Source organism: Electrona antarctica (assembly GCF_951216825.1).
Source record: "Electrona antarctica genome assembly, chromosome: 3".
NCBI lineage: Eukaryota > Metazoa > Chordata > Actinopteri > Myctophiformes > Myctophidae > Electrona > Electrona antarctica.
This window is the reverse complement of record NC_136808.1, coordinates 44,995,667-45,012,291: the sequence shown is the minus strand read 5'-3', so window position 1 is coordinate 45,012,291 and position 16,625 is coordinate 44,995,667. Positions and strand designations below refer to the sequence as shown.

The window sequence follows — 16,625 nt, the reverse complement described above, 5'->3', positions numbered from 1 at the left end:
CATTTTCTGCGTTTTTGCGTTTTGTTCAACACACACATTTTGCTACTCCTCCTACAGATTTTGTCCAAAACTCACACAAACTAGCACACATTATCCTTTGACTTTTCAGATCTGGCTATGACTGCTTTCCAAAGTTTGCGGGCCCTGGCGGAGACATGTGCTCCGAGTAGCACACTCTTCTAGTTCTGTAATTCTGTTTATTTTTTTAATTGTTAATGTTGAGAAGCTAAATCCAAAGAATGTTGCTCTGATGTACCAGTATTAGTTATAGATGTAACATATAAAGTCCATGACCTATATATTGTCTTTCTTGTAATATAATTGTTTGGGGGGTAACAGATTTCCCTGCGGCAATGTACTTGAGTAAATATTATGTCACAAAAGCTTTGTGTTATGTCATAACTTTGCTTAATGGTAAATTGTAATGTAAATGTTACTTGATAGTGTATGTCTTCCCACACCAAAGACAATAGCTTCATCCATTGTTCCCTGGCTGTCAGATGATCCTGCACTGGGATATAGAGCTGGTTACGCTGTTGGTCCTTCCCCCTCTTCCTCAACACATGTTGGAAAAGAGGCCAGTATATATAGCCTATATAGCCTAAAGTTATGGATGCAACAGCACTGCAGAGTGACAAGAAGAACTCCACACTGACAGAAGGTAAGTACAGCTAGCTATACTGTTCAGTGTTCACCATGGAAAAGAAAGGATTGTCATAACAAGTAAAATGAGTGATAGGTTCAATAAGAGATTTGACATGTTTGGATTATCTTGGGATATCACAGATATTGAATTTGCTCTATTGCTTTAGCCTCTCTACTATCACGAATGCAGCAGCATTCAGACCTTCAGGACAATAGACTTTTTCTCCAATCTTTGCCGTACACTAGGGGTAGTTAGGATTCAGGGAAATATGTTGCAGAACATAATAAAAAATACTGTAGTGTAGGCTACTGTATTATGTGTCTGCAATTGGAGCCTCCATGCTTTGCAGAAGACACTAAGACAGCAAGCTTGAAAACCATGTTTATCTCTTTAATATACTGTATAGCCTACCAGTACATACATCAGTCTTTACAATTCCTTTATTATGTACTGTATATTGTTGTCTCCACCAGGCCGAAGGCATGGGGAGAGAGTATGTTTTGCACTCCGTCCGTGTGTGTGTGTGTGTGTGTGTGTGTGTGTGTGCGTCCGTCCTTCTTTCCGTCCGTCTGTTACCAGCTAATCTCCGGCACCGTTGGCCCGATCCATGCCAAACTTTGCACACACACTCCCTGGATGCCAACGACGAACCTCTGCCCCAAATATTCCTCAACGGCCTGTTATAGCGCCACCATGAGGCAGATTTAGGCAAAACACATTTCTGTAGATTACTCGTACACATTTTATCCATACATCACACAATTCGGTATACACTATCTCCATAGTCATGTGATCAACACGGATCTGCACCATTTCCCATCTTCCTTCCTGATTGGCTAAGATTCGCTTCCAAAGCTCACATGATTGGTCCGTTTCGAACAAAATGCCACAAATCACAAACACAGTGTGGAATTTCCGTGAAATTATACACGCACATTTCCACTAGGCTGAGGACGACATGACACAATTTGTTTTCCAAACCAGCCTCATGGTGGCGCTATAACAGGGCAATTCCTGTTTTTACCTATAACTGCATCGATCTGTGTACAACTTTGTATGCACACTCCCTAGAGGCCATGGAAAAACATTTTCCCTGCATCCCTCCACATCTGCCGGTTATAGCGCCACCATGAGGCCGATTTCTGCAAAACACATTGTTTATATTAGTCGCACAGATTTCATCCAAATCTCATGCAAATCGGTATACATGATCTCTGTAGTCATGTGATCAAGACAAGTCTGTTTGCTTTCTCAAATTCTACACTGATTGGCTAAGATTGCCTTCCAAAGTTTCAGGAGTGGCCCGTTTTGTACAAAATGCTGCACATGTCCTGCTCATCCAGAATTCTATCCTCAGAGATGCTATGAGTGATCTGGCTCTGCATTTCCTCAACAAAATGAAGAAAATTGTTGCAAAAAACAAACAAACATGTTTATATCACTCCTAAACATTTTGCCAAACATCACACACACTCCTATCCTCCTGGTGGAGACCTGTGCCCAGAAGGGCACTTTTTCTAGTATTTTAATTATTTTTGTAATTACTGTAGTCTATACATTCTTTAATCTCTTCTTGTTTGTTATCGTATTGGAGTGTTTTGGGGTTGTCCTTTTTTTTCCTTCTTATATGCATAGCTTCTATTACAGAACCATTAATTTGCCTTTTTGGCAAAGATTTATTGCTTTTAATGCTTATAGAGTTTATTCACATACTGTATCTGATTTCATATTGTGAATTATCACGTTTTGATGAACAGTTGATGTTATATAAATAGCACAACTCTTTACTAAACACTAATATGGCTACTATGTGATTTAACCCATTATGGACAGGAACCCCTGTTGGTATATTTTAGCTATTGAAAAATAGCAGATCTACAAGCTCATAGTGCGGCACCGAGTGCCGAGCTTGTAGGTCTGCCATTTTTGAAAAATCGCGAAAATGTGGTGCAAATCTTTGAATATATATTCTTTCAGAGCGAACATTTATTAACTCAAATCTTTGCTTCTGGGGGGTCAGTGGAACTACATATTTTGAGATGGGGTTGGAGGCCAAATACATATAATTCTAGGGTTCCTTGACATGAAATATTGAGCACCACTGACATGTATAATCAGTGCTATAGAAACACAGTGAGATTGACTTCTCATAGGGGCAACCATACCTCAATCTGAAGACAATATTGTGGCTCTTCTTGTGTATCATCTTTCCACTCTCCATCTCCTCAAACCTTTTTTATTTTTTACTGCAGTGACGTTATTATGATGACCTCACGTGGCGCTCAGCCAAACAATTTGCTGGATCAGAATCAACTATTGTGTCATTTATTATTCACGTTTGTAAAGCTTGATTTATGCTTCAGCAAGAGTGGTGTACATGTTGCTCAACAAAAATAACAAAACAAAAATCAACGGAAGTTAATATTATTGTTGTTGTTGTTGTTGTTAATTGTCGCTGCTGCTGCTGTATTTATGCTTCGATGACAAAGTGCAGCCAAAGCATACATCAAGTTCAACAGACTATTGAGTAACACTGATATAGCTTCTATTTGATGTATAGAATACAATAGCTAGCAAAAGACTAATCTCTCTCAGACAGAATTCTCATATATGGGTTAACCTGTTTCTTTTCACTAGTCTGAGGACAATGTGGCTGGCTCTTCTTGCACTACTCCATCTCTCCCAAGCTGAGAATGATTGCCTCACACACCCTTCCTTCAGGCAGCCTGGTCAGTAAAAGGTTAATCTTTTCCTCTATACATCTGACTTTCCATTCCCTCCCTCCCCCCCGCCTCTCCTCTCTTTATTACCCTGAAACCCAATAGCAGTCAACAGTGACAACCTTGCCATTTTGAGAAGTATTTGCTTTCACTGTCAAATGTGTTTCTGCTCTGTTATTGAACACGAAAAGGGAATTGCAAGTTGTTTTGAAGAAAAATGCAGGATTATGACTAAACTATATCATGTTCAATCAACATTTGGTTCAGAGAGACCATGCCATTATGAATGTATGTAAGATATGTAAGGCAGTATTGATGATACCTCATATTCTTAAAGGGAAATTCCATGGCAAAGTATAACATTCAAATAATTTACCAGATCAGCGCATTTAACTGGCTGATTAAATCTGCCAATGTGGCAATTCAGAGTAATCTGTGCAAAGAAATGGGGTACTGTAGGCCTAGTGGTAGGGCTGAATTTGAGTTGTGTTTAGCATATTAAGCCTATGATAATTTACAATTTAGGCATTTAGTAGACACCTTTCCAGAGCGACTTACAATAAGCAAGGTAATCACATGTATGGAGAGTATAGGTTGCTGCCTTCAGGAAGGAGATTAGTGTTCCAGCATACAATAAGGTCCTTTGTCCATCAGTCGACTTTGAGGCTTTTGGCCAGGACTAGACTGAGCTGTGGACATTGCTCTTGCCTTTATGTTTTTATGTGTGTAATTTTCTTTTCTTTTCTGTCTTCTGTGTTATGTGAAATGTTGCATACAATTAAGGCCGCTTGGTCGCAAGACAATTACATTTCAGTGCAAACTGACAATAAAGAACTATATCATATAGCCACCCCCAAAACACACACAACAAAAGGATCTATTGGAAAATAGCTCACGTGTTGTAAGCTTGAATACTGTATTGGCAAATTACGGCAAATGTTCACCCCAGAACAGGGACACTAAAAGAAAAATAACACCATTATAATGATTCAACTCAATAAAAAAAGTATGACTTGTACTCTCTTCTCAGCTCCTACAGACATTACAGTCTTCTGTGGTTCTGAGAGTGTGGAGCTTGAGGTTCTGTTGTGTCCAGCCTACTTTAATGGATACAACGAATCGCTGATGGCCCTCAATTCTCAGAACAGGGATGAGTGCAAAGGGTTGATTGACTGGACAGTGAACCCGCCTGTACTCAGGTTTACCATCGGACTGAGGGCCGTTTCAACTTGTGCCAACGATTTGACGGTATGTTCAAATTCATTCAACATGCAAGAACCGCAAATGCAACAAATAATTGACAATTGCATGTTAGCAATGTACCTTGGATCCAATGTGCATTCCAAACATTCCATTGTGTGGTAGCTCATAATGTTTTACCTTCTGGCTAAAATTACACCAGTTAAGTTAAAAAAGAATGAATATCTCGATAAAGAAATATATAAATTAAACATTCTTATCTCTCTATTTGTCTAACAGATCACTAAGGAAAAGGCTGAAGGCGCCCTCTCTGACTATGCCAATATCCAGTACCTCAACATCGAAGGCATGGTAAACTCCATAGATACTAGTGCCAGAAACATCTCCTACCTCCAAGCCATATTGTACAAGTTCTCCTGCTGCTACCCACTCCTATACCTGGTTGAAAAGAATGAGATGCAGATGTAAGTGGCCCCGATCCAGGTGTCTCTGATCATCCATGGGAATGGGACAAGAGGGATTCTCACCTTATAAAAGAGAACATTTGATGTATTCATGTATTCCAAATAAATCACTCGCAGGAATTGGACACACTTATTTGGAGACAGAAATCTAATACAATGTATTCTGCCCATTAGAGCCGCAGTAAGCCTGTCAGTACAGGACAAAAATGGGAGTTTCGTCAGCACATTGAGCATGCAACTCTTCTCAGTAAGTTCACATTAATGTGTTATGGAAACACAAGGGCAATGCATTTGCAATGCATTATCAGCAATGTTAAATAAGTGGATTTCTGAATTGCAATCAAAACTTCAAGAATCGCAGTTATATTTCAATTGCTAACATTAAAAGTCCTCATATTTCTGTCTAACACGGTACACCATTTTCTTTAGAATATTTGAGTACAGTGTAGAAGATGTTCACATATGCTCACTCACACTGGTGTCCAGAGCAAGAATTTACAGTATTTGAAGTGTCATGCACTGAGTTTTAATGTGTATGGAAATCTGTTTTGATCTTAAAACCGTAGAACTCAAATGTTGCTAAATGTGAGGGGGAGTAGGAAAAAACTGGAATCCTACACACTGTCTTTACTTACATAATTGTATTTAAGCAGCAATGTTTCGGTCAGTCAGACCTTCATCAGGCACATAAATGTGAGGGGGAAATGACAAAAAATGTGTACTTTTCTAGGATCACACCTACACGAACTCGCTGCAGATCCCTGACAATGGCCTGGAGCTGAAGACCAGGGTCTTTGTAGAGGTGAAGGCCTCTAACCTCACAAATAGGTACGTCACACTGTGGCGACTGTGGCTCAAGAGGTAGAGCAGGTCGTCCAATGATCCATGGGTCGGCGGTTCGAATCCCGGCTCCTCCTGTCTACATGTTGAAGTGTCCTTGGGCAAGACACTGAACCCCAAATTGCTCCCGATGTGCTGGTTGGTACCTTGCATGGCTTCCGCCGCAATCGGTGTATGAATGTGTGTGTGAATGGGTGAATGTAATGCACAATCTATGTAAAGCGCCTTGGATAAAGGCGCTATATAAATGCACCATTTACTCACATTATTGTCTCTGCCATGCCTGACGGCCAAAAGAAATACACTTTTTACAGTTTTTAGTCTGCTCTGACGAAGGCTCTGCCGAAACACGTCAGCGTTCGCAAATAAACATGAGAAATTGCATCTGAGCCAGTCTTGCATCTGTTATTTTGGAGTGACGCTTTTTCCATTTAGTTGATTTATGAGTTAAGTTATTTTAAAAGCTGAGCTGCACTGCCTCAACCAAGGCCAGTTTCCAGAGGAAGCACACCTATTTTTCTTTCTTAATTCTCTCATATTGTTCCAATTCAATTATTTACATACATTATTGACAATTCTTTTGAATATGTAAAAGTAATTGCATTTGTAAACATGGCCTTTACTTTTATTTGATACACCAAACAATTACCCAAACATGGTAAATAATGGGTGTTTTATTTAATTCTTTTGATATAACCTTATATTGATGGCATCAATTTTCCCTGACAGATTCAATGTTCTGTTGGACCGATGTTATGCCACGCCTACCCCGTTCCCTATGAGTAGCACCTATTATAACCTCTTTATTGGGTAAGTGCTCCAGCATTCATGGAACAGTGAAACCCCACACATCTTACAAAACAATACTTCTTTACTTATTCTTCTTTACTTATTCACATCTTACAAAACAATACTTCTTTACTTATTCTTCTTTACTTATTCACATCATACAAAGGTTTCAGACTTATTTACTTATTCTTTACATGTATGTGATATAGGACAGTGGTTCCCAAACTTTTTCATGTCAAGGACCCCCAAATTGACACAAAATGCCTCAAATCATCCAATTGCCATCAATGGTGTAAGAACAAATGACACCCTTTTCACATTGGCCTATTATAGCGCCACCAGGAGAACACAACCTGACCTGCACCTGGTGCCCCGAGGGGCACTTTTTCTAGTTTGACCTGAATTAGGCTACGGCCCCCTATTTAATGGCATTTATATCTCTGGGACCCCAATTGACATGGTCAAATCTAAGTTAATTTAACTCTGAGATTGTACAAATGGAACCAAATGGGTCCGTTTGGTTCCATTTGTACAATATCTGCGTTACAGACCCATAAGAGTCTATTTGGTTCCTAACATTTTGCCCTCAAGGACCCCTAGGGGTCCCCGGACCCCACTTTGGGAACCACTGATATAGGAAATCAAATCTGGCCCTAGTAAGCTAACTAGAGTATATGTGTAGGTCTTTTGGTGAATTTGGAGCAGGGGGAAATAGAGCCAGGTCTTTCACTTAACATGTAGTTTTAAAAGTAGTTAAGTAGAATTTCCAAATGTTTGTTACATAAAACCCATAACAAGAAGATTAAAATGTCCTTCCACAGTTGTGATCGGGGTGACCAAACAATACTGCATGTGAATGGATTGCAGCAAGATGCTCGCTTCAGTTTTGAGGCCTTCAGATTCGTCCAACATGAGAATAGGACCTTGTCGACCTTCTATATCCACTGTGCCACCAGACTCTGTGAGAGCAGCACATGTGCCTCCCTCATACAGGTATACTTTATACTACACTACACCATATTATAGTAACAATAATGCAGATCATCCGTTTTTTTCTTGTCTTTCCAGATTGGTAAATCACCATAATTTATATCTGTTCTCCGAAAATAGCTCATCTACAAGCTCACAGGCTGCAGATCGGCTATTGAGATTTATAGACATTATGTGCAAATATAATATATGTAAGTGGTTATGGTGAAATAAACCATTAACACTGGTTAGTTTGGAGGGGGCGAGGGGACTATGACATCACCGGCTCAGGAAAGAGACGGCATTCGCTGTACACATGGAGACGACAAAGTCGCGTCTCCAAACTTTCCCACTCTAGAAGGTGGATTCAAAATTAGCCGGTTAAGTCCCCCAAAACGCCGTCTCCGTGTGACAGAAAGGGCAGATCGGCTAAATACTTGCCCGGGTAACGCAGAATACGTCCTCGTCTGGACATAGCATCAGTCTCCTTGATGTAATTGTTCTCTGCAGGAACATGTGTTGCAGATTGTATTTGCTAATTGCTATGGTACAGAGATAACTTTTTTTGGTGTAGTTTAATATTTGAACTCAACTTGATGTAAAGTTAACATAGCAGTTTCTGGAAATATTTTAAGAAAACATGATAGTATTATTCTCTCATTGGACAGAACTGTTCCAGCACCACCAATAAAAGACGTCGTCGCAGGGCTGATGACACAAAGAGCACCTCAGTGAGTGACGAGGCCACTGTCACCTCAGGCCCCATTTCAACACATTTCAACACAGGCAACGGTGAGAAACTGAATGGTATGATTGCGAACGCCAGTGAGCCTTTACTATGAGACCCAGCAGAACATGTCTGTGTGTCACGCTGTAACACCACCCGCCCGCCACCAGAGGACACAGCTGTATCACAGACAAAAACACACATGCATGCACGCACGCACGCACGCACGCACACATGCACACACGCATGTACGCACGCACGCACGCACGCACGCACGCACGCACGCACACATGCAAAAACTTTTTAAAAAATTAAAAAAATTAAAAAAAGGAAACTTTTAAAAAAATCTTAAAAAAAGGGAAAAAAAGCTCTGTGTGTGTATGTGTGTGTGTGTGTGTGTCAGACTGCCACAACAGCTGCGTTCGCTTCCTGCACGTTCACGCGTCTTACTATATATTATATACTGTATATTCCAACATTCGATTGGTCTGCAGCAGCAGAATAATCATTAAAGGATATCACTTCACCAATTTTCAACCTATCTTCATATAATTTGTTCTCACTAAGATGGCACCATTTCCGTCTATTCAGTCTGTGTCTCGTTGGTGGCCTATGGACAGTTCAGAGACCTGGCTACTATGACATCATCGATAGGGTTTCCAAGCTACAGCCTTTCTCTTACTTAGAAACTTAGCATGCTGAAATAGAAGCCATTGTTTTAATAACCATTTTAAAAAGAGAAATCTAGAAATGGTGCAATCTCCCATCTTATAATGAGCATTACCAATGCTCCAATTATATGAATATAAAGTTTTTTTTGTTTGTTTTCTTTTACAAAAATAGCCTTCCTGCCCTAGCATTTGGTCTTTTTTTTGTGCTCTAAAAAAAGGAAGGTGGCCTTGTCCCTAAAATAATGAATTCCAGAACTCAGGATGCAATAATTGACCAGTTGCTTAGAAGTTTACTGTAGGGAATGACCTGAAGGTTTTAAAGACTCTCTCTATATTTAGCTCGTTCTGAAGGGATGCACCTACTGTAGATCTCAATCTATACAGTTTGCTGAACACAAGTCAAAAATCCTAATTTTTTATTTATCCATTGTAACTCAGAGTGTAAATGCAATCAACTGGCCCCTTACAGTAGCATGTGGTAACATTTTGTATACTCACATTTGACTGTGCATGCAGTATTGCCTTTTTTCCGTGTATGTTGTTGTAGTATCAGTAAGTAATCCGTAAAATGGTAAGCTACACTGATGCACTGCCACTATATCTGATTTCAGTTGCTCAGCGTACTCAAGAGAATGGAGCGGTGCTGGGCATTATCATCATTATCATATGGATCTTTGGAGTCCTATAGCCTGACAGTTTTCATCAGTTGTCACAGCTATAACTCAAACAACAACAGATGCAGGCAGCAACAGAAACCTGCAATCCTTTTATAAATCTATAGGCCTACTTAAACATAAGGCAGTGGACATGCTCTCCCACCCAGAGGACGTGTTCTCCGTTACAGTGGTCTACCTTCCAGAGCATGGGTTCCCAAAGTGGGGTCCGGGGACCCCTGGGGGTACCTGAGGGAGCTCCAGGGGGTACCTAGCTCAATTAGAGATAGTTAGGAACCAAATGGACCCTTATGGGTCTGTAACTCAGAGAGTGTACACTCTCAGAGTTAAATTAACAGTGGTTTTACAATATAAATTGGGGTACCAGAGATAGAAATGCCATTAAACCGGGGGTCCATAGCATAATGCGTGTGAAACTGGGGGGTCCATGAAATTAATATGTTTCGGAATCACTGAGCCGTAAGAATCCTCCCTTAACGGGGTCACTGGCATATGTTTTTGAAATGGGGGGTCCGTGGCCTAATAAATGTTGATTTGGGGGTCCTTGACACGAAAAAGTTTGGGAACCACTGTTCCAGAGGACATGTACAGTATGTTCTCCATTCTAGTGGCATGTTCTGCCTCCTTTCCAGAGGATTCTCCGTTCTAGTGGCATTCTATTCTCCCCTCCAGTGGACGTGTTCTCTCTTCCAATGGAAATGTTCTCCCTTTGAGAAAATCGCACCATTTATTTATACCTCTTATAGTATGTTAAATCAAGAACTACTCATCCATTTAGTTTATGTTAGCCTGACAGAACATGAGGAAACAGAAGAAAAGAGGCTTTCATGCTTTTGTATCAGGTGACATGATAATGCAAGCAAATCTTTTCTGGCTTGCTTTGATGACTAGCCTTTTGTAGATTGTGTGATGAAAATAACATTTTATTCCAAAGATTATTAGATTCTTTAGATTTCTTTTAAATAATTATAGAGCACTTATATGTACTGCTACAGTCTTTTCTAACTATTTCTTTCTAAAATTGGTACATTTAATTTGTATTTATTTAATCTAATTAGGGTGGGTCCATGAAAAGGATCATTTCTTTTTGGCATTCAGCCTACTGTATGAGCAATCGAGGGTCTTGAAAATCTATTTCTGTCATTTGCCACATAATGTATTTATATTGGTGTGTGTGTGTGTGTGTGTGTGTGTGTGTGTGTGTGTGTGTGTGTGTGTGTGTGTGTGTGTGTGTGTGTGTGTGTGTGTGTGTGTGTGTGTGTGTGATCATAATCAAGCTATACTGTATATCTTAACAGTGTTATAGTGAATGTACTACAGTGATGTGAACGGTGTAAAGCTAAACACCTTTGTATCATCATGGTGTCATCTCTCTATCTACATTAATACAAATGTTTCAGTTCATTCATATGGTGGTTAGTTGTCAACTGTTCTCATTACAGTCCACAGTCACTCTGTAAACAGAATTGTATTTAAAATGTATTGTATTTATATGAGGAAAACGGGGTTGCAGCTTTAAGCTAAAAGTAAGCCAAACTACTATGTTGTGCATATTACTGTAACAAGTTGGTAGTGGGGATATAACACCTGCAACAATCTTTCTATGGCACAAGGGAGACCGTTCTTACCCCAGTGCTGACAACCTACTAAGTGTAGTAGGTGTAGTATCTTTTATTTGTCAATGTTGTAAAAAAAATGTTTGCTATTTTGTTTGTTTTTTATACACTTGGCATACTGAATAAAATTGTTTTCTGAATAAAGTTTGTAGGAAGAAATGTTGCACTTTGATGGTTGCAACTGGTATATGAAAAGTACAACAGCTTATGGAGCTTATTCCAGTGTGCGGACCTTACCTTTTTTCTGCAACTGGTATAGAGGGTATGCGTGTGACATCATCATCAAACCCGGAAGTTATGCAGAAACGCCTACTGAGTGGCAAATAACTACTTTCTGGCCATGACAGCCCATACTTATATATATATATATACTTATATATATATTTATATACTCAGAATAGCCAAACAGCATTGACCACACCTCCAGGTCTTAAGTTAAGTCATAAGACCTGGTACTTAAGATTAAGACACGCATAATACTGCCCCTTGTGCGCAAAGTTGAGGTTTTGACTTGAAGGTGGTGCTAGATGAAAGCTCACTGGATCACACAATAATTCATCCTCCAAGGAACATGAATTCATTCAGTGTTTCATGGGAATCTGCCTATTAGGTTTTAGTAAGCTTAGTAAGATGTTAAAAGTAAAAAATATTTAGGACGACCGTTGAGCCGATTCTACTCTATGGCTCCGAGACATGGACACTTTCAAAGAAACTAGAGAAACGGTTGGATGGCACTTATACCCGCCTTCTAATGAGAGCACAAAATCTGTCTTGGAAGAGCCACTCAGCCACCCATCGACTAATCTAATATACGGCAACCTTCCCCGTGTTTCTTCACTAGTCCGATCCAGAAGAACACAGTTTGCCGGCCACTGCTACAGAGCTGACAATGAGGTTATATCTTCCCTTCTTCTCTGGAGTCCTGCCTCAAAGCAGACCAGAGGTAGAAAACTGTCGTTCCCTGATGTCATCGCTATAGGGACACCTCAGAGTATACTCTAAGAGGGACACAGGCATCAGTAAGCAGGATGGCAATGAAGGACCGGGAAGTCTGGCATGGCATTGTGAAATCCATGATTAGGTTTTGAAATATCTTGAGTGCAAGTGAACATTTTGGCCTAAGGTTGGCAAGTCGGGCGACAGACGAAAAGCCCTGTCGCTTTTATAAAGTAGGCTACTTTAAAAGTACAAAACGTACATTTACTTTTGGTACTTAAATCTAGTATTCTGGTATCGCCATCAGAGATTGTTTTCTGACCCGCTTTCATAATAATAGTCCTCTTGCCACACAACTAATAACAGGCTCATAAATCAGTCATAATTCTCTTTATAATTATCTTTATTTGTAAAGAAAAAGTAAGCATATGAATCTAATATCAACATCCTTCACTTGTATAGCAGCTTCTGACATCTGGCATTTAGCTTACACAGATCTATAAGAGCAACAATAAATATGATCATGTCTGAGTAAGTTTTATAGATCTCTCTCACACACACACACACACACACACACACACACACACACACACACACACACACACACACACACACACACACACACACACACACACACACACAGAAATGTAGCAAATATAGTATAAGATCAGTACAATGTCAGTGTGCTGTGTTCTGAGAAGTCAGTCAGTTCTCAGAACACAGAAGCAAAAACCTTCTGTTGTACACAGGGGAGGGGACAGGGGGTGACCGTGACACATTTAGATAAGATTAGTACAGAATTCTTCTGTTGTACTATACTGTCTACAGTCAGTGTAGGTGGGGAGATAGTCTTGTGTAGCGAGACGATCAACTTACACACGGTGAAGTAATAGTAAAAACTGAAACCCATATTCCTGGGACCAACTGGAACGCCCTCAAGGACCAACTGGAACCCCCTCAAAGACCAACTGGAACCCCCTCAAGGACCCCAGACCCTGCTTTAAGATCCACCAATGTAAATGTCTGTACGTGCTTAACTGCTTATGATCTGTCACAAACTCAGCCATAACCTCCTGTGAACAAAGGTGTTTAAAGTTGACAGAAAACTGGAAGGGAGTGGTGGGGAAAAAACAGCTCATGTTGTTATTGTGTAGTACTTAGATGACTGATGAAAATACACTACAAATCATAAGAGAAGAAATAACAACCCTCTGTCCCTCATAATGAAATGTAGGTATCTCATTATTGTGTTGTTAAGATACTCATTTGCTTACTTAATGTGTACACTTAACAAAGGTTTCTGAGACCAAAGTGCTTAATGGTATGGAGCTAAATAAATGTATTTACATATAGTACAAGTTTGATTTTAATTAACATGTAGACAGAGTGATGCGCAGCAAAATCCTAAGTGTAAATAACTCTTATGGGTTCATCTTTATACTCTCAGTATTACATTAACGCTTAGGACTTTGCTGTGTGAAGTTAAGTAGGATTATGTCTTCTCAAACCAATATTATCTACATATTACAATATAATATCAACCACATATCCAAACGTGTAGTGACTGTTGACAGGCAGTTCGTGGTGGTTAGAAAAAACAGAATGCTAAATTTGGGTAAAATAAAATAAAAATAAACAAAGAAAGAAATGGTTTGGATCCAGAAAGACATCCACACAAGCTCACTCAAAAATAACGAATGCATACACATGCCTGAATATAAAAAAACCTCAACCTATGACCTATGACCTATGCACACACATCTCCCCTCCACCCGAACCTTGATCACCAGGTCGGCATCATGTCTGGGAACCAGACGCCCAGATGCTTGGAAACCTCCCAGTGTATGTCGTCCAACCCGTAGCGGTTATCCGGCACCAGTACCTCCTCCATGATGGAGAGCTGCGTCAGCCTGTGACTGTCCACACATCTTGACAAACTCCACAAAAGCGCTGCAGGACACCTCGCAGTCTCCGAGGCCGACGGCCGACAGCTGGGTGCAGCGCTGCGCGATGCGAATCAGCTCGCCGCAGCCCGTTGGCACACACCACCAGCTCCACCAGACGTGGACAGTTGAGGCCCACCCGGCCCAGAACGTCTTTGCTGACGGAGCGGCCGAAGTAAAGGTGCGTGACGGGGACTTCGTCGTGGAAGAAAGGGCCGAATTCGTCCTCGTACAAGAAGAAGTACATGACCAGGTTAAACTTGGGCGAGTGACGCACCATCACATCCCAGCTGCTCTTCTTGATGGCGTGGAAGTGCTGGCCCGGATTCTCACTCACCACGTCGATGCGAAGGTGTTCCAAGTGCACATGTTTCTCCGATGAGAGCAAGATGAGCAGCTCATCACTCAGCAGGTGGTAGTTAAGGGCTAGTTCTCTCAGTCCATGGCACTGATCCGCTACACACAGGATACCTAGGATTTAAAGGAAATGTTATTAGCGTTAAAGGTATAGAGGAAGCTTAAACAAATGAGCAAGTTGCCCTCAACAAACAAATGAGCAAGTTTCCCTCCTGTTGTTTGGCCAAAGGTTTGTTGTTTGTTCCGGTTCCGATACAGAGATCTCTGCACAAACAAATCAGTCAGCCCCATATATGGGCATATACTACTGATGACATCAGCAGACACAGGTACAGTAGATGGACAGAAACATAGTGGTCGAATCGGTGGTGCAACGTAGGTGTGAGGGCCGCCCTCAACTCTAGTGTACTAAAATATACAAATATTTATTTTATTTCCACATACAAGAGCACTTGATAAACAACCTTTTGCAGATTTGGAGCTTTCAAGTGGGCTGAGGGGTCAGAAGGGGATAAATGAAATGTAGGGACCTTCACTGAAACCGAGTGACATTCAGGATGAGAAATAGTTTTCAACGGCACAAAACTTGATCAAGGTTATTATAGCCAATTATTTAGATGCAGATGGAATTCTAGGCTCCTGTCCAACAAAATCTTAAAGACACATTAGTGAATATGAACGGAGACGACGTGTGAAAGTGAAAACCATTAAGTGAAACAAGCGTTAATCACATTTCTCCCTTTTCCAAATACCATGCTCATGTAATGCCCAATTTATACTATACTATACTGCCATACGACGGTGTCCTACGCCTAATGGCAGCTCTACAAGTTCACAACACGTCCTTGAGTTTGTAAATCAGCTATTTTCACAGCGGAACAAAATTCTAAGTAGAGATGTCCCAATGCTGTATTGGTATCGGGAAATTACATTACATTGTAAATCCACAGTGGGAAGCCATGGCGGGAGTAAATGCCAGGCCAGGTTGGCCAACAAAAACACATCATTCCCGCAGCACTCTATTGATGGCAAAGCATGACATGAGTACCTGAGAGGCAAAAGCCCGGTCTAGTAGAGGCAAGTACTTAAAGATGTGAAGCAGGATCTCTGGTGGTAGACACTCCCAGCGGACCCGCTCCTCCTCCAGTGACCCCTCCTCATCTTCCGTGTCTCTCTGCTTGCAGGACCGTTTGCATCCACCCTGAGGCCCTTTCTGAAACCAGTCCCTTGACTTGAAGTGCTCTCGGGAGGTGCCCTCGTCAGGAAGTTCCCCTCCAGCTGAATCAAGTTCCCTTGATTAGGGTGCATGGGTATAAAAAACTGTTTGGAAATACACTCGCCCTCCTTGTGCAGAAACGGGAAACAGACACCATTCGTTGCCATGGTTACCATCATGCAATTGTGTTACCTGTTATTTTGTTTGTACAGTAAAATATTGCATTGCATCGTGTATGTTTGTGTGACATGTGGATTTCATTAATATGGAAAAAGGAAATACAGCGTGACTGTCAAAAATGACATGTCATATACATACATGGTGTTTATAAATCATTGTGTTAAAAGTTGTTTTGTTTTTGTGGTTTCATTTATAGTTTTTTCACGGTGGAGTAAATAAAGAGCCCTTGTGAACATCAGTTGGAGCATTGTCTATTCTGCATCAGATGACGATTGTTTAGGAGGAGTTTATTGGAGTTTAGCTGGTTTCAGAAAGGGGGTGAGGCTCAACACCGGTGCCTCCGCCATCTTCCTCCTCCTTCCTTTGAACACCTCTTTTCATTCTAGAGAAATAAAACACAAACAAACAAGGGTGCTTTTATGTCCGTTGGTAGGGAAGTCCACATTTTGGTGTCATAGCAGTAGAATGAATTTAACCGCATGTTTTTGCCGAATCTGGGTTGAACGAGATCAGTGGAGCTCCCTCTGGTGTTGTGCCTGTGTTAGTGATGGGAGATTAATCGGCAAACACATCGGTATCGGCCGATATTGGCCTTAAACCAATTAATCGGTAATCGGTATCGGTAAAATCGGATTTAGCAGATATTTAATTTTATTATAATAAAAAAATAAAAAACC

General features: G+C 40.7%; 1 protein-coding gene and 1 pseudogene across 2 annotated transcripts; one reads left to right on the top strand and one right to left on the bottom strand.

Annotated features, from left to right (window-relative positions):
* Positions 1-609: 609 nt before the first annotated feature.
* On the top strand, positions 610-8,470 carry LOC306919818 (zona pellucida-like domain-containing protein 1; the record flags this gene model as incomplete). Its single annotated transcript, XM_079496367.1, has 8 exons — positions 610-661; positions 4,397-4,614; positions 4,846-5,030; positions 5,205-5,277; positions 5,761-5,858; positions 6,600-6,680; positions 7,481-7,652; positions 8,297-8,470. The coding sequence occupies 8 exons, from the start codon at positions 610-612 to the stop codon at positions 8,468-8,470; spliced, it is 1,053 nt and encodes a 350-aa protein (XP_079352493.1).
* A 5,478-nt stretch (positions 8,471-13,948) lies between these two features.
* Positions 13,949-16,329, bottom strand: LOC306919817 (F-box/LRR-repeat protein 3-like; annotated as a pseudogene). Its single transcript has 2 exons — positions 16,281-16,329; positions 13,949-14,666 (listed from the first exon to the last, which is right to left on the bottom strand). The product of its transcript is annotated as an F-box/LRR-repeat protein 3-like (transcript).
* Between the last annotated feature and the right edge of the window lie 296 nt (positions 16,330-16,625).